At 48.1% G+C, this 18,733-nt stretch overlaps 1 protein-coding gene across 1 annotated transcript in view; it reads left to right on the top strand.

Moving 5' to 3' along the window:
* Nucleotides 1-18,486, top strand: part of LOC139234791 (prominin-2-like) — a 74,236-nt gene extending 55,750 nt beyond the window's left edge. The window contains exons 20-25 of the mRNA XM_070865481.1: nucleotides 4,552-4,632; nucleotides 5,385-5,453; nucleotides 10,518-10,607; nucleotides 11,979-12,088; nucleotides 14,726-14,797; nucleotides 17,909-18,486. Coding sequence (XP_070721582.1) covers nucleotides 4,552-4,632; nucleotides 5,385-5,453; nucleotides 10,518-10,607; nucleotides 11,979-12,088; nucleotides 14,726-14,797; nucleotides 17,909-17,939 — 453 coding nt within the window. The 3' untranslated portion in view covers nucleotides 17,940-18,486. The remainder of the gene's footprint in view (nucleotides 1-4,551; nucleotides 4,633-5,384; nucleotides 5,454-10,517; nucleotides 10,608-11,978; nucleotides 12,089-14,725; nucleotides 14,798-17,908) is intronic.
* Nucleotides 18,487-18,733: the final 247 nt, after the last annotated feature.

Below are 18,733 nucleotides of genomic sequence, written 5' to 3' on the forward strand. Positions count from 1 at the left end.
TGGGCCCGTGCTGCCCCTGGGCCCTTGCCGCTCCTTCGCCCAGACCTCGCCGCTCTTGCTGTACCTGCCCACGCTCCAATCACCGACCTGGATCTTGGTGATGTCACTCTTCACTCTATACTGTCCCCTACCACTGTAACGTTTCTTTTTACTCCCCCCACTTGAATGGCCCCCTGTACCACGGTGCTGTGGTCAGTTTGCTCATCCTCCCTGCAGTCCCTGCTCTTGTCCACACAGGGAGCAAGAGCCTCGAACCTGTTGGACAAGAGCAAGGGCTGAGGCTCCTCCAATGCTACCTTCTATGTCCCCAGACCTGCCTCGCTCGTAGTCACACCCTCGTGTCCCTGTAATCCTTCTGCTTGTTCTGCCTGAGTGCATGACTTTATATGTATGTTAGCTTCTGTAGCAAAGGGATTGGGGGGGGTGGGGGGCGTGGGGGGGAGGAGCGGGAGATGATGGTCAATACTGAGGAGGACTGCAACAAATTACAGGAGCACATTAATAAACTTGCAGAATGGGCATATAATTGGCAAATGAAGTTCAACACAGATACATGTGAGGTAGTACATTTTGGGAGGAAGAATAGGGAGGTCACTTATTACATGGAGGGTGTGAGTCTAGGTGGGCTAGAGGAACAAAGGGATCTCGGATACAAATACACAAATCACTAAACGTTGTGACAGGTTAGCAAGGTCATAAAAAAGCAAACCAAGAACTAGTGTTTATTTCTAGAGGGATAGAATTGAAAAGTAGGGAAGTTATGCTAAACCTGTATCGAACTTTGGTTAGACCACACCTGGAGTACTGCGTACAGTTCTGGTCGCCATATTTTAAAAAGGATATAGAGGCACTGGAGAGGGTGCAGAGAAGATTTACAAGGATGACACCAGAAATGCGAGGGTCTACATATCAGGAAATGATGAACAGGCTGGGTCTCTTTTTTCTTGAAAATTGAAGGCTGAGGGGTGATCTAATAGAGGTCTTTAAAATGATGAAAGATTTTAATGGAGTGGATACAGAGAGAGTGTTTCCACTTGTGGGGAAGAGCATAACTAGAGGCCATCAATATAAGATAGTCACCAAGAAATCCAATAGGGAATTCAGAAAAAATGTCTTTACCCAGAGAGTGGTGAGAATGTGGAACTCGCTGCCACAGGGAGTGGTTGAGGCGAATAGTATCGATGCATTTAAGGGGAGGCTAGGCAAACACATGAGGGAGAAGGGAATAGAGGGTTATGCTGATAGAGTTAGATGAGGAAAGACGGGAGGAGGCTCGAGTGGAGCATAAACACCAGCATGGACTGGTTGGACCGAATGGCCTGTTTCTGTGCCGTATATCCCGTGTAATCCGATGATTAGAGTATAAGAGTAAAGAAGTCTTACTACAATTATACAGGGCATTGGTGAGGCCACACCTGGAGTACTGTGTACTGTTCTGGTCTCCTTACCTAAGGAAAGACATATTTGCCTTAGAGGGAGTGCAGCGAAGGTTCACAAACTAATTCCTGGGATATTGTCCTATGAGGAGAGACTGAGTAGACTAGGTCTATATTCTCTAGAGTTTAGAAGAATGAAAGGTGATCTCATTGAAACATACAAAATTGTTCAGGGGCTTGGTAGGGTAGATGCTGAGAAAATCTTTCTCCTGGCTGGTGAGTCTAGAGCCAGGGGTCACAGTCTCAGAATAAGGGGTCGGCCATTTAGGACTGAGATGAGGAGAAATTTCTTCACTCAGAGGGTGGTGAATCTTTGGAATTCTCTGCCCCAGAGGGCTGTTGAATATATTCAAGACAGAGGTTGATAAATTTTTAGGAACTAAGGACATTCAGGGATATGGGGATAGTGCAGGAAGGTGGAGTTGAGGTAGAAGATCAGCCATGATCTTGTTGAATGGCGGAACAGGCTCGAGGGGCCGAATGGCCTACTCCTATTCCTATGTTCTTATGTTTCTACATGAAACTGTGAACTTCTCCAAATGATTTAAGTCCTCCTTTAGCTTGTCCCCATTCTCCATCATCATCATAGGCAGTCCCTCGAAATCGAGGAAGACTTGCTTCCACTCTAAAAGTGAGTTCTCAGGTGACTGAACAGTTCAATACGGGAATTACAGTCTCTGTCACAGGTGGGACAGACAGTGGTTGAAGGAAAGGGTGGTTGGGGAGTCTGGTTTGCCGCTCGCTCCTTCCGCTGCCTGCGCTTGCTTTCTGCACGCTCTCGGCGACGAGACTCGAGGTGCTCAGCGCCCTCCCGGATGCTCTTCCTCCACTTAGGGCAGTCTTTGGCCAGGGACTCCCAGGTATCAGTGGGGATGTTGCACTTTATTAAGAGTGTTAATGACTCCTGCTATTTTGGTGTCAACTTTGCAAACTTTGAGATGCAGCTACCAGTACCTTCTTCCAGATCATGTATGGGGAAGTCGAGGAACACCAAGCCCTGTGGATTTCACTCATCACACCTCCACCCAGAATGTTTCCCTTTCACACACGCTTTCTGTGTCCCATGGCCCAGCCACACTTCAATCCATCTCGGCATCTGCTGCCAATACCATGTCTCATAATTTTCTGACCTCGTTTTTTTTATGAGGTATCTTACCAAAAGCCTTGCTAAAATTTATTTGTGCCGCATCTGTATTCTCACCTTTATCTGCATTTTTTGTTGCTTAATCAAAAACCTCGATTGAATTATTTTGGCACTGCTCCCCTTTTATAACTCCATTCCGAGTCGGTTTATATCTCCACAGCTGGAGCAATAATTGACTCTAGAATTTCCCCAGTGCTAATGAAAGACTAACTGGCCAACAGTTGCCTGAACCATCCCTGCCTCCCCACCTCCGTCACCCACGACCCCATCCCCAAATTCCTTCCTAAATAAGGGGACTAGACTTTCCATTGCCCACTCCTCTGATACCACCCCCTGTGACGTACTGTGCTCAGCGCACACCCTGGGTACAGTATCGATCCCTGGTCATTGAGATATGTGGGAGGCAGGCAAACCCTGGACAAATTGCAAAGGAGCTCCTTAAGGCTGATCCTTCGTACCACATGACTCAGTTACATACATTTGAAGGAAGGGAATGGTGGCATCGTGCTTTTGTTACTGGTCTCGTAATCTAGAGATCTCCAGAGACGTGAGTTCAAATCCCACCACGGCAGCTGGGGAATTTAAATTCAGTTAATTAAATAAATCTGGAATTTAGAAAACCTAGTATCGGTACCATGAAACTATTGGATTGTGTAAAAACCCATCTGGCTCATTAATGCCCTTCAGGGAAGGAAATCTGCCGCCCTTACTGGGTCTGGCCGATATGTGACTCCAGACCCACAGGATGTCGTTGACCCTGAAATGGCCTCGCAATTCACTCAGTTGTTATAAGGTGGCTCCCCACCACCTTCTCAAAGGGCAATTAGGAATGAGCAATAAATGGGCAAAAACATCACGCGAATGAATTAAAAAATAATGAAATCCAAATCCATATTATTGGGAGTGCACTGCTATCATCTATCCGCAGTGTTACTAGCTCAGTCCGCTGCAGCTTTGATTTTCAGGTTTCTGGTTTAGGTTTAATATTTGACTTCTTTTCTATTTTGAACTTTGAATACTCAAATATATCAGCCTAGAAAGGAGGCAGCTGAGATGGGACCTCATCAAGGGATGCACAACAGTAAACAGTTTCAGGAAGGTAAATGGTACAGGCCACTGCATGGAGTTGTTGAGTCGAGTAGTGTAGATGGATTCAAGGAGAAGCTAGATAGACACCTAAGGGAGAAAGGAATAGAAGGATGCGTGGATGGGGTATGATGCAGTAGAGTGGGTGGAGGCTTGTGTGGAACATAAACACCGGTGTAATGTGTGCACCTGTGAGGATGCTCACAGGTTTGTAGAGCTGTTGAAAAAAAACCAAAAAAAAAGAGCTTTGGAAATGTTTGGAGTGTCCCCCAGATCGGGGAGGGGGGGGGGGCACGTGATTTAATGTTTATTTTGTCTCCCCTAAAAGAGTTGTAAAGCTGTTGAGTTGGGAGTGGCTTAGCCAGTCACATGATGTTCACAAGACTCAATAAAACCCCGGCCAGTTGGATTTTGGGGATCCACGATGGGGCAGGTGGTTGTGAGCCTGGTGGATGAACGGGTAATGTGTCGTGTGATTGTTGAACCTTTGTTAATAAACCAACTAGTTCTTCATAGCAATGTGTCACTGTGAATTCTTAAGCAAAGAATCCATGAGGCAAATACATTACAACTAACATCGACCAGTGGGCCGAATGGTGTGTTTCTGTGCTGTAGACACAATGTACATTTGGAACACTATTTCAGCTTAAACTGATGGTACAAATTCAAACCAGTAAATGACAGAATTAGGATTGATATAAGAGGTTTACACAAGCACAATGATGAAAATGCAGAGTGGATTTCGAGGCAGAGTATTGGAGACACAAACCGAGGCATCCTGTAAGTACTAGATGCTATGCTGGGGACACTGTCAGTCACATGATCAAGCTGAAACAAATGACAATGCTGTCTTTGGAAAATAATTTATGTGACTGTTTTTTCCAGAATGTGATCAATAACACCTCCCAGAAAATTGACAGAGCCCAGGAGGAGATTATTTCCACCACCCAGAGGATTTTAAAAAGCGTGAGTTGTGACAACTTGGATAATCACATTCATTTCAAAAGGGTGATCTGGAGATAGACAGAGAAACAGAGACAGATAACAAGAGAGATGGAGATAGTGAAATCTAGCTAAACAAATACAGATAGAGCTACAAAAAGAATACTTGGATTTATATTGTGCCTTTCATGATCACCGGACGTCCCAAAGCATTTTACAGTCAACAAAGTATTTTTTGAAGTGCAGTCACTGTTGTAATGTGGGAAATGCAGCAGCCAATTTGCACACAGCAAGCTCCCACAAACAGCAATGTGATAATAATCAGATAATCTGTTTTTTTGTTATGTTGGTTGAGGGATAAATATTGGCCCAGGACACCGGGGATAACCCTCTGCTCTTCTTCGAAATAGTGCCACGGGATCTTTTAGGTCCATCTCTGAGAGAAGACAAGGCCTCAGTTTAACTTCTCATCTGAAAGACGGCACCTCCAACAGTGTGGCACTCCCTCAGCACTGCACTGGAGTGTCCGCCTGGATTTTTGTGCTCAAGTCCCTGGAGTGGGACTTGACTCAGAGGCAAGGGTACTACCCACTGAAAAGGCGGACTGACAGACAGTAGAGATAGTAAGGTACAGAGAAAGAGAATGAGATTGGTGGGAAGAGAGAGAAGGAGGGGAGAGAGATGAGGAAATGGTTAAGCCAGCAGGTGGGTTTTGAGTATTGTCTGTTGCAGCAATGCTAATATGCGTGTTACAAACGGAGTACATGTTGTTTCAGGTCAGTGATTGTCTCACCACTAAGGAACTGGGATACGTCGAGCAGTATCTACAGTGGGCCCGAACAACGGTGAGTGTCAGTAACACTGTTTTATGCACAAACACACAAACCAATGTGTACCGACACAAAACTCCGTTTGTGAAAACACAAACCAGTTCCTCCAATTCCAGCCTCTTGTGAACTCTCCCCCCCACCCTCTCACTTTACCCCTCCTTTGACAGATATGCATCAGCTGTGCAGGCCCCACACTCTGGAATCTCCCTCCAGACCACTCCACCTCTCTATCCTCATTGAAGACCCTCTTCAAAACCTTTCTCTTTGACCCGGCTTCTGGTCACCCCTTCCAAATATCTCCTTCTCTGGCTCGCCGGCCCTTTTTGTCCAATTTCCACCCCTGTGAAGCACCTTGCCACATTTCTCTGCACCTTGGGCGCTGTACAATGCAGGTTGTGGTGTACAAATGCACAAATGTCTGCTTGTGAACCCCGAAATCACTGCGTACAGGCCCATCATTCGGGAGTTGTGGATGGCTTTGGTGTATTGGTTGAGTGGGATGGGTCTGATCCACTTTAGGGTGCATGATGTAGAGAACCGGGTGGGTCTACTGGCCGAGTCTGGACACCCTGCTCCTGCTTCAAGGCACCGAGATCAGAGAGCGGTATGATCTGCAATGATTTAGTGAGTGAATGCCGGGCACACAAAGCCTTAAGGACCAGTGCGTGATGGATCAGTGTGTGACGGACCAGTGCGTGACAGACCAGTGCGTGACAGACCAGTGCGTGATGGACCAGTGTGTGACGGACCAGTGCGTGACAGACCAGTGCGTGAATGACCAGTGCGTGATGGACCAGTGTGTGACGGACCAGTGCGTGATGGATCAGTGTGTGCCGGACCAGTGCGTGATGGACCAGTGTGTGACGGACCAGTGCGTGACAGACCAGTGCGTGAATGACCAGTGCGTGATGGATCAGTGTGTGACTCGAGGTGCTCAACGCCCTCCCAGATGCACTTTCTCCACTTAGGGCAGTCTTTGGCTAGGGACTCCCAGGTGTCGGTGGGGATGTTGCACTTTATCAGGGAGGCTTTGAGGGTGTCCTTGTAACGTTTCCTCTGCCCACCTTTGGCTCGTTTGCCGTGAAGGAGTTCCGAGTAGAGCGCTTGCTTTGGGAGTCTCGTGTCTGGCATGCGAACGATGTGGCCCGCCCAGCGGAGCTGATCAAGTGTGGTCAGTGCTTCAATGCTTTCACCACTAATCTGTGCACGGAATCGGCAGGGCAAAAGATAACTCCTTATCTTTTATGCCTCACTATTCAAAAATGCACATCTTGTGAGATCCTTTGTGGTCCTGGGTTTTTGCAGACTTGTAGTCTCCATGGGGAACTGGTTTTCCCCTCCAGCCAATTAGTCCATGGGCTCCTCTGCCTGATTGTATCAAAACCCTTTGTCTCGATGTTAATCGGGTATCGCTCCCGACCCCAGAAATCACATTAATCGGTTACGAGTCACCACTTGCCTCGGGCTGGCGCCCTTTTTCCAACCCAACAGTCCCAAAAGTTTTCTTTTAAACCGTTTTAATTTCACAAAACCCTACATCCAGCCTTTGTGATTTAACCTTACTGGAGTTCACACAGCACTGTCCCATCACCAACGTCAGTGTTCTCGATCAGGCCAGCATCTCCAGCAGCGAAGCACTGACAACATTTGATGAGCTCCGTTGAGCAGGTCACATTGTCCACATGCCCGACACGAGATTCCCAAAGCAAGCGCTCTACTCAGAACTCCTACATGGCAAGCGAGCCCCAGGTGGGCAGAGGAAACGTTTGAAGGACACCCTCAAAGCCTCCTTGATAAAGTGCAACAACCCCACCGACACCTGGGAGTCCCTGGCCAAAGACCGCCCTAAGTGGAGGAAGAGCATCCGGGAGGGCGCTGAGCACCTCGAGTCTTGTTGCCGAGAGCATGCAGAAATCAAGCGCAGGCAGCGGAAGGAGCGTGCGGCAAACCTGTCCCACCCTCCCTTTCCCTCAACGTCTATCTGTCCCACCTGTAACAAGGACCGTGGTTCCCGTATTGGACTATTCAGCCACCTGGGAACTCACTTTTAGAGTGGAAGCAAGTCTTCCTCAATTCCGAGCGACTGCCTATGATGGATCAAAGTTCAAGTTTGGTAACACCTTGAGGTTATTTCCATATTAATGAACCCTCTTGGGATCTTCCACCCATCAGTACTCCTGCTTAAAAGAAAAGAGATAAAATCCATTGTGGCTTTTCTGCCAGCCCAATGGGTTAATCCTTTAATTCTGATCCCCTTTCTGTTACTGAGGGAAATATCCACTCAACTTCAAACACTTAACATTTTTATTTAAAATGCCCAACATATTTACCACGCAAAAGGTGTTGCATTCCGAATTAAGAAGAATTTCCAGCTGCTTGTGCAGCGAGTTAACTTCTTTTTTCTTTCATTTTAAAAGTTGACTTACATTCTGTGCTCCCCACGTAACAATAGTTTACACATTACAATGATTCTGTAAAGCATTCCATGCATACCAATAGCATTCACCTTTTTCCCCCTGGTCACACATTCTTGAAATTGGTCAGAAATGTTTTTATTTTTAATGAACCTCAATAACTCCCGATTCATTTAAACCAATCTCAAACTAACCAGTGCCAGTTGAAAAAACAACTTTAGACACACCAAGACAAATAAAATATCCACATGCCTTTTTTAAAAAACTTTTACATTCACCCTGAAACATCAAAGAAAACCATTTGTTGTTACACAGACAGACTTTCACACACAATACATTCCATAACTTCTCAAACATCCATAGGAGCAAATGCTCTCGGCACAAAAGTTAGAAGCTTAAGTGTCAGGTTCACCTTAGACTCATAGAAATGCCTCTGTACTTTTTCCCTCTTTTAAACAATCGTCTTACAACAGCAACCACAAACTTCCTTTTGGATTCCGCAGGGTCCTTCTGCCCACCTTGTTTCACCTTTCTCTGCACCACCTTAATGGCAGCTTTCAAATTTCTAAAACTGATGTTGCAGCTACCAAGGAGGACTTGCTTAAAGTCCACATCCTCCAACTCTGGGTGACCCCTGCTGCGATCCGCCCAGCGTCTATTAACATCTAGCGGACCATTCGTGGAGTTAATGGGGCCTATATCCCGGCTCAATGCTGCCAAGATTTCCTCCTTTAAGTCCTGTGGGGCTCCTCCGCCTAACTTGGTGGCTGTTGACAAACTCTGATATAACTTCCCTTCCAGGGAGAGCAGTGTTAACTACACCCTCTCTTCCTTGCTGCAGTTATTGATACCCCCTATCTGCTCCATGTTGGAAAAATGAACAGCGGCACCCCCTCCTTGCTTTAATTTTGCCATACCCGTCAGAATCTCCTGCAGCTGAAGCGGGATCACGTAGTCACTTGGTGGGGGGGGGTCGACCGAACTTCTGCTGTCTTAAGGGACACATCGGTCTCGGGGGGTCCCGATACCTCGGGGGCCGATATATGCTCTCTATACTGGGGTAAAAACTGGAATATAGGCGAATATCACATTGGACAGCTTGGATTGTGCTTGAAGCCATGTTGTTTAGAAAGTACGATTGCAAAGGTACAGGGGCTAGGCAGAACCTGATTCTAACTGTACAGTCATCGCTCCACCATTGGCGGCCGTGTTTAGTATCCCTTCCCTAAACCTCTCGGTCTCTCCACCTCCCTCTCCTTCTTTAAGATGCTCCTTAAAACCTACGTCTTTGGCCGAGCTTCCCATCACCTGTCCTAATTTCTCCTTATTTCTCCTATGTGTCGGTGTCACTCAGAGAGTTGTTAACCCGTAGAATTCTCTACCACAGAAAGTTGTTGAGGCCAGTTCGTTAGATAGATTCAAAAGGGAGTTAGATGTGGCCCTTACGGCTAAAGGGATCAAGGGGTATGGAGAGAAAGCAGGAAAGGGGTACTGAGGTGAATGATCAGCCATGATCTTATTGAATGGTGGTGCAGGCTCGAAGGGCCGAATGGCCGACTCCTGCACCTATTTTCTATGTTTCTATGTTTCTATGTTTTGTCTGAGTACATTTCTGTGACCTCGAGATGTTTTACTGCATTAAAGGTGCTATAGAAATGTAAAAAGCTGAGGGACTTTATGTTACCACCTGTGCTCCTCCTGTCCCCTGAATCCACCAGGGTGGAATGCACGAAGGTTTACCCTGTAGTTGTTTGTGTGGTGAACCAGCTGCCCTGGTCAGGCCACGGCACAGCGCAGCTACAGTGCCACACACTGGGCAGGTCGAACTCCATACTCCTCACTTCCGTCTCGCTGAAGGCCCTGCTGTGCACTGGAGACACACTGAGTGAAGGTGGGGGCCTCATATATGGAGAAGAAGGGCATTAAAATACAAAAAACAGAGCAGGCTGTCCTGTTTGTCGGGTGGTACCACTTACCTGCTGCTAGAGACTGCTTCTATCATATACCACAAGTGGGAGGGACATTCATTGCCACACAGGGTCATTGGGGCAGGGTCTGAGGATTTATACATCGCCTTTCATGACCATCGGACGTCTCAAAGCGCTTTACAGCCAATGAAGTACTTTTGGAGTGTAGTCACTGTTGTAATGTGGGAAACGCAGCAGCTAATTTGCGCACAGCAAGCTCCCACAAACAGCAATGTGATAATGACCCAGATTATCTGTATTTTTGTTATGTTGATTGAGGGATAAATATTGGCCCCAGGACACCGGGGATAACTCCCCTGCTCTTCATCAAAATAGTGCCGTGGGATCTTTTACATCCACCTGAGAGGGCAAACGGGGCCTCAGTTTAACATGTCATCGGAAAGATAGCACCTCTGACAGTGCAGTGCTCCCTCAGCACTGCACTGGAGTGTCAGCCTAGATTATGTGCTTAAGTCCCTGCAGTGGGACTTAAACCCACAGCCTCCTGACTCAGGGGCGAGAGTACTGCCCACTGAGCCACAGTGGGCACTGACAGTGTAAGTGGCACAACTTACCTAGTGCTAGAGAACTGCTTCTATCATATATCACAAGTGGAAGGGTCATTCAGTGCCACACAGGGCCATTGGGACAAGCAATGAGCCTTTATTTTGTTTCATCGAGCTTTTGTTGTTCTGCAGATTATCGACGATTTGCTTTCCTGCCAGCCAGCCGTGATCATTATTGACAATTTCCGTGTCATCATTTGTGAGTTCGTCACTGATCCTTGGGTAAGGCGTGTTGCGAAACCTGTGACTGTTGCAGGTTTTCAGACCTGTCTGAATCTCCTGGTCCTACACCGTCGAGTTGCGTCGGTCAAGGCAAGGGGTCTCCGTGGCCTAGAGTATCCGTACTCAGAGGTCAGAGCCCCAATATCGCCACCAGCGCATCAAACAGGACCAATCGAGGGGACCAATGGACTTGCTGTGTGGGGCAGAGAGAGGTGCTGATGGGAATGTGTAACTCAGATAAAATGTGTAAACTGGGACTAAATCAGAGGGGAGGGGGGGAGAGGAGGGTGGGGGGGGAAATGAAAAAATTGAACCAATAAAAAGATGAAAGCAATGTCATTGCTCGAGGCTGGAACAATTTGAATCAGTTGAATGAATGATCGCAGCCGTTATAATCACAGAAAATGCTGGAAATACTCAGCGGGTCAGGCAGCAACTGTGGAGAGAGAAACAGAGTTAATGTTTCAGGTCGTGAGTTCTGACGAAAGATCATCGACCTGAAACTTTGGTGGGGGTGGGGGGGGAAATCACAAAAATAGCTGGTGGTCCCGGAGGAACGTGGACTTGTGCTCCGAGGCCTGGTTACGCAGTCCAGCGTACGGGAACTTGTCTTCCAGGAGCGTATGGGTATCCTGGGATCACGTGGCCCTGGACCACCAATCACAATGGAGTATTCTCCCAGCTCCCAGCTCCTATTACTATCAATGAGAATACTCCTAAAATCAAATAAAACATAAGCATAAATTTAAAAAAACACTTCACTTTTTTTAAATGAATACAAATTGTATTAAATTAAATGTTTTCGAGAAAAAAATTACTTTTTTGAAATAAAATTTTTTTTTAAAAATAAACTTACTTTCATAGACAGGGTTTTTAATATAATAATGTAATAACATTTATTTTTTTCTATGTTTTAAAACTCTGATGCTGGTGCTTTTACCGGATGTAAGAGTTTGAAGGTCGTTCGCTGGGCAGGAGTGAGGCAAACGGCCCAAATCTCCGCCCCGCGACTGTCCTTCTCCCGGGGGACGCGTGCGCTCTGACAGATCGCAAAAGGCGGGTCTCTGCGCATGCACATCACACGCTGAGAGCCGGCATTTGCGAGGCCTCTTCAGGGGCGTGTGCACATCGGACGCGCCCAGTGAGGCCGCAATTCTCGGCCCACGGACTCTGTTTCTCGCTCCACAGGTGCTGCCTGACCTGCTGAGTATTTCCAGCATTTTCTGTTTTTATTTCAGGTTTTCAGCCTCCGCGGTATTTTGCTTTGGTATTAATGCGGCCCTTGACCCGGTTAAAACGGGTCGTTTCACTGACTTTAATCAAGACAATTGACGTTGCCGTTGATTTTGACCTTTGACCACTGTCCCACAGAATGCCTTTTGGTTCTGCCTGGGATGGTGCACGCTGTTCCTCATCCCGAGCATTATCTTCGCAGTGAAGACTGCAAAACACTACCGGCCCATCAAGAATAAAGCCAGCAGGTAAGCTCACCAGACGCTCGGAGGGTTCACGTTGAGTGAAATGGTTGAATGCGCCTGTCAAGGTGAGGTGACCTATCCGCCCCTCCCACCCCATATAAGGGCGTGCTGTGGGCCAATCATTAACCTTTCTCCGCTTGCTGTCACTCTGCACTCCGCTCTCCTGACTCCAATCGCTGTCTGTCTCTCGTTGCAACCCAACGGGAGAAAATGTGCGCACAGTTTATGCTCAAATTTACAACAATGACTTGTACCCCACTAACACTGAACAACAACAACACCTTGTATTTAGATAGCGCCTTTAACGTAGTGAAACGTCCCAAGGTGCTTCATAGGAGTATTATGATATCAAAAATTTGACACCGAGCCACATAAGTAGAAATTAGCGCACATGACCAAAAGCTCGGTCAAAGAGGTCGGTTTTAAGGAGCGTCTTGAAGGAGGAAAGAGAGGTAAAGATGGGGAGAGGTTTAGGGAGGGAGTTCCAGAGCTTGGGGCCCAGGCAACAGAAGGCACGGCCACCGATGGTTGAGTGATTATAATCAGGGATGCTCAGGAGGGCAGAATTAGAGGAGCACAGACATCTCGGGGGTGTTGTGGGGGCTGGAGGAGATTACAGAGATAGGGAGGGGCGAGGCCATGGAGGGATTTGAAAATAAGGATGAGAATTTTGAAATCCAGGCGTTGCTTAACCGGGAGCCAATGTAGGTCAGCGAGCACAGGGGCGGGTGATGGGTGAGCGGGACTTGTTAGGACACAGGCTGCCGAGTTTTGGATCAGCTCTAGTTTACATCGGGTAGAATGTGGGCGGCCAGCCAGGAGTGCGTTGGAATAGTCAAGTCTAGAGGTAACAAAGGCATGGATGAGGGCTTCAGTAGCGGATGAGCTGAGGCAACGGCGGCGACGGGTGATGTTACGGAGGTGGAAATAGGCGGTCTTAGTTACGCTGTGGATATGTGGCTGGAAGCTCATTTCTGGGAGAATCACCCCAGGGGTTTAGTGCCCCTGATCAAGCAGCCAAACCCTTTAATCATCTGGAATCACTTTATAAAGAATGTTACCATTATCTGGTGTACCTCCTTCTGAAATGTTATAGTTTCTCTTTCTAACCACTACGTCAAGACATCATGCAAATTTCTGTCTTTGAGTACTGCCCTGAGCATTTCCAGAACTGTTGAAACTTACGCCCATACACCACTGATGTCAAGTTAGAATCAGCAAGAATTATGCTGTTTGCTGTGCTTATAATCTTTCTACAGATGAAAACACAGTACACACTTTGCCGCCAAGTGATGTTACCCCTTTCTTCATTCACTTATGGTGCTCGCTAATAATTCAAAAGCCGCAGAGATCTGTGAGGTTGTCCTCCTCTTTAAAATTTGTCATGTTAGATTTAACAGAATTATTCCGTGCAGTGTAATGGACTACATTGTGATGAACCTTTATAGAACACTGGTTCGGCCTCAACTGGAGTATTGTGTCCAATTCTGGGCACCACACTTTATGAAGGATGTGAAGGCCTTAGAGAGCGCGCAGAAAAGATTTAAAGAAAGAAAGAAAGACTTGCATTTATATAGCGCCTTTCATGACCACCAGACGTCTCAAAGCACTTTACAGCCAATGAATTACTTTTGCAGTGTAGTCACTGTTGTAATGTAGGAAACAAGAATGGTTCCAGGGATGAGGGATTTCAGTGACGGGGATAGACTGGAGAAGCTGGGGTTGTTCTCCTTGGAGCAGAGAAGGTTGAGAGGACATTTGATCGAGGTGTTCAAAATCATGAGGGGTCTGGACAGAGTAGAGAGAGAGAAACTGTTCCCATTGGTGGAAGGGTCAGGAACCAGAGGACACAGATGTAAGGTGATTGTTAGAAAAACCAAAGGCGACATGAGAAAAAACGTTTTTTTACGCAGCGAGTGGTTAGGTTCGTGAATGTGCGGCCTGAGAGGGTGGGGGAGGCAGACTCAATCGTGGCTTTCAAAAGGGAGTTGGATAAGTACCTGAAGGAAAAAAATTGTAAGGCTTCGGGGAAAGGGCGGGGGAGTGGGAATACCTGAGGTGCTCTTGCAGAGAGCCGGCACGGGCTCAACGGGCCGAATGGCCTTCTTCTGTGCTGTAACCGTTCTAGGATTCTATGATTCTAAATCAGTTTGACCTTCGTCTACTGGTGTGGTAGTCAATAAGCCTTTTCTCTCCTCTGCTCTCCTCTCCGCAACCCGCTCTCCTCTCCTCTGCCCCTCTCTCCCTCGTCTCTCCTCTCCTCTGCCCCTCTCTCCCTCATCTCTCCTCTCCTCTGCCCCTCTCTCCCTCATCTCTCCTCTCCTCTGTCCCTCTCTCCTCTCCCCTCTCTCCTCTCCGTACCTCTCCACAACCCGCTCTCCTCTCCTCCAGTCCTCTCGCCCTCATCTCTCCTCTTCCCGGATCTCCTCTCCTCCGCTCTCCTCTCCTCCGCTCTCCTCTCCTCCGCTCTCCTCTCCTCTGCTCTCCTCTCCTCCGCTCTCCCTGGTGATGACGGGTCTGTGATCCTACTATTAAGAGTCTTTCCCAGGGACTGAACACTGCAGCTGATGTGTAATAATCAGAATCTAACGGTACAGGTATTAATCATTCCTGTTTCTCCCGCTTGTTTCTGTTTTGCAGTCCTGAGCGGTCGGAAATGGCTCACTTTAAATTTCCTCGGGTACAGAATACGTATGGCCCCCCAGTACACCAGTAAGTACAATACCTCATCCGGTCCCGCCGTGTGAGTCCTGGTCACAATATGCTTTTCAATGTTTTGTATTTGTTCCAATTTTGAGGTTTTTGTTTTTTATTTAGTTTCCTTTTATGCACAGACTTCACTTAAAGTAAATGTTCAGGGAACAGTTGGATCGTGGTTATGTTACTGGATTAGTAATCTCATCATAGGCAGTCCCTCGGGATCGAGGAAGACTTGCTTCCACTCCTGAAGTGAGTTCTTTGGTGGCTGAACAGTCCAATACGAGAGCCACAGGTGGGACAGACATTCGTTGGGGGAAGGGGTAGGTGGGACTGATTTGCCGCACGCTCCTTCCGCTGCCTGCGCCTGACCTCTTCACGCTCGCAGCGATGAGGCTCGAAGAGCTCAGCGCCCTCCCGGATGCACTTTCTCCACCTCGGGCGGTCTGCGGCCAGGGTCTCCCAGGTGTCAGTGGAGATGTCGCATTTCACCAGGGAGGCTTTGAGGGTGTCCTTATAACGTTTGCGCTGCCCACCTTTGGCTCGGTTGTAATCTAGAGTAATCTAGAGGCCTGTCCGCAGACACAAGTTCGAATCCCACCACGGCAGCTGGGGAATACAAAATAAATCTGGAATTGTTCGTAATGGTGGCCATGAAACTATTAGCTTATTGTTAAAAACCCATCTGGTTGATTAATTTCCTTTAGGGAAAGGAAATCTGCCGTCCTTACCCGGTCTGGGCCTATATGTGACTCCAGACCCACAGCAAATGGTTGACTCCTAACTGCCCTCTGAAATTGTGGCTCATCCACCACCTTCTCTGGGGCAATAAATGCTTCTTCATTCACGGGATGTGAGTGTAATGTATTTGCTTCATGGGTTGATTGCTTAGAATTCATCGCAACACATTGCCATTAAAAACTAGTTGGTTTATTAGCAAAGGTTTAACAATCACACTACACATTACCAGTTCATCCACCAGGCTCACAACCACCTGCCTCATCGTGGATCCCCCGAACCCAACTGGCTGGGGTTTTATTGAGTCTTGTGAACATCACGAGACTGGCTAAGCCACTCACAATGCAACAGCTTCACAAACATACATTCCAGTGGGCATCGCTGGCAATGCCGACATTTATTGCCCATCCCTAATTGCCCTCGAGAAGGTGGTGGCGGTGAGCCAGCTGCTTGAATACAAGTGGGTGGCTTGCTTGGCCATTTTCGTGGGGAGCATGGCCGTGCCTGTTTAAAGTGGCGCAGGCAGCACGCAAAATTCATGCTGCTCGCTCATTATAATGATTGCAGCGCTGACCCAGTGCTAAACACGCTGCTGATTGGCTCAGCACACAAGAGCGGGGGGCCAATATTGGGTGCAGTCTGCTGGCCAATAAAATTTTGCCTAAGGCTCCTCTGCACTTCTTAAAGGGGAGGTGCTTTGTTGCAGAAGCACCTCGTTGTCACTGTGGAAGAAGACAAGTCCTCTACCTGAATGGGGGGCAAGAGGCCTTCAGCCAGCTTCACTGTCTCCTTCACACACGAAGAATGATCACTCTGGTGAGGCTTTGGCGTGCAGCCAGTGTCCATGCAGCAATCGTGTGTTAGTGTCTTTAGCAGAGTAATTTTATGGCTGTGAAATGTGGCCCCTTAGCACCGGCCGTTAAGGCTGGTTTCGGCAGAGGGCTGCCATTTTCTTGCCTGGATGAGGTACGGGGTCCCCAGGCAAACAATGCCCTCAGTCCACAAAAACCGCCCCCAAAGTGTTCCCATTGGGGGAAGAGTCGAAAACCAGAGGAGACAGATCTAAAGGTGATTGGCAGATGGAGTATAATGTTGGAAAGTGTGAGGTCATGCACTTTGGCAGAAAAAAAATCAAAGAGCAAGTTATTATTTAAATGGAGAAAGATTGCAAAGTGCTGCAGTACAGCGGGACCTGGGGGTACTTGTGCATGAAACACAAAAGGTTAGTATGCAGGTACAGCAAGTGATCAGGAAGGCCAATGGAATCTTGGCCTTTATTGCGAAGGAGATGGAGTATAAAAGCAGGGAGGTCTTGCTACAGCTATACAGGGTATTAGTGAGGCCACACCTGGAATACTGCGTGCAGTTTTGGTTTCCATATTTAAGAAAGGATATACTTGCTTTGTTCACTCGGTTGATTCCGGGGATGAGGGGGTTGACTTATGAGGAAAGGTTGAGTAGGTTGGGCCTCTACTCATTGGAATTCAGAAGAATGAGAGGTGATCTTATTGAAACGTATAAGATTATGAGGGGGCTTGACAAGGTGGATGCAGAGAGGATGTTTCCACTGATGGGGGAGACTAGAACTAGAGGGTATGATCTTAGAATAAGGGGCCGCCCATTTAAAACTGAGATGAGGAGGAATTTCTTCTCTCAGAGGGTTGTAAATCTGTGGAATTTGCTGCCTCAGAGAGCTGTGGAAGCTGGGACATTGAATAAATTTAAGACAGAGATGGACAGTTTCTTAAACAATAAGGGGATAAGGGGTTATGGGGAGCGGGCGGGGAAGTGGAGCTGAGTCCATGATCGGATCAGCCATGATCTTATGCAATGGCGGAGCAGGCTCGAGGGGCCGTATGGCCGACTCCTGCTCCTATTTCTTATGTTCTTATGTAACCAAAGGCGATGTAAGAAAAAACGTTTTTACGCAGCGAGTGGTTAGGATCCAGAATGCGCTGCCTGAGAAGGTGGTGGAGGCAAACTCAATCGTGGCTTTCAAAAGGGAGTTGGATAAGTATCTGAAAGAAAATAATTTGCCGGGCTCCGGGGAAAGGTGGGGTGGGGGGGGGGGGGGAGCGGGACTGGCTGAGGTGTTCTGGCAGAGAGCTGACACGGGCTCGATGGGCCGAATGGCCTCCTTCCGTGCTATATGATTATTTTCCTCCTCATTTTAGTTGATTAAAGCACAGCCCAATTCACGCTACCCATGCACCGTGACCTTGAAGAGGAGGGAAAGATATTTAGACAATATATTTCCACGAGGCCAGGTAGAATGAATGCTCCTGCCTCAGTCTCGGCGGCGGGGGTTGGGGCCGAGGGGAGGGGGAAACAGGTATGAACCGGCCACCCTGGAATATTTCACTCTCTGTCCTGTTTGTGTAAACACAGGCCTGTTGGACCGGCTGGTGCTGCTCGCTGAGACAAGACTGGAGACTGACAACCTCATCAGAGAACCTCCCAACACTCTGAGGATGCACTACGCTCTCTCCCCGAGCTCCACCAATACTGTGAATGTGTTTTGTATAGATTCGGAGCGGCTTTACTGCTTAATATGTGAGGCTGCCTCAAGTGTCCACTGATAATGTGCGTTGCTGCCTGGGTTTCTCTCAATAAACAGGCCGTGGTTCCACAGTCCAGCTTCCATTGACGTGTGAGTGTGTGTAGCACTCAGACACAGGGATTAGTTAGGGTGACCATCGTTCCTCGTCCTCGAGGTGTGCCCCTGGGCAGTGGGTGCACTCCCCCCACAACCCCCACCGCGCTCCAGGTTGCCTTTTTGTAGCTACATGTCCAAGCTAAACAACAACTTGTACAACGGCCACGCATGGCTCCCTGCGCATGCACGTCTGGGCGGTCTCTCTGCACACATGCCCCTTGCTGTTTCTGAGTTTCTGGCTGGGCTCGTGATGCCGGATTGTCAGCGCTGGAAGTGCCTGGTACCATGGCAACCAGGGGGGCTGAGGGAGAGGCTGTGTGGGGGGGGGGGTGGGACATCGGTCAGCATCACTGGGGGAATGGGGGGGATGGGAGGGGCGGCTATTCCTAGTCACTGTGGGGGGGGGTGGGGTTAGTTGTGACCTTAGTCACTGGGGGAGGGGTTAGGTGTGACCTTAGTCACTGGGGGTGAGGGGGCGGGGTTACGTGTGACTTTAGTCACTGGGGGAGGGGTTAGGTGTGACCTTAGTCACTGGGGGTGAGGGGCCGGGGTTACGT

Source organism: Pristiophorus japonicus, chromosome 22 (assembly GCF_044704955.1).
Source record: "Pristiophorus japonicus isolate sPriJap1 chromosome 22, sPriJap1.hap1, whole genome shotgun sequence".
Classification (NCBI taxonomy): domain Eukaryota; kingdom Metazoa; phylum Chordata; class Chondrichthyes; family Pristiophoridae; genus Pristiophorus; species Pristiophorus japonicus.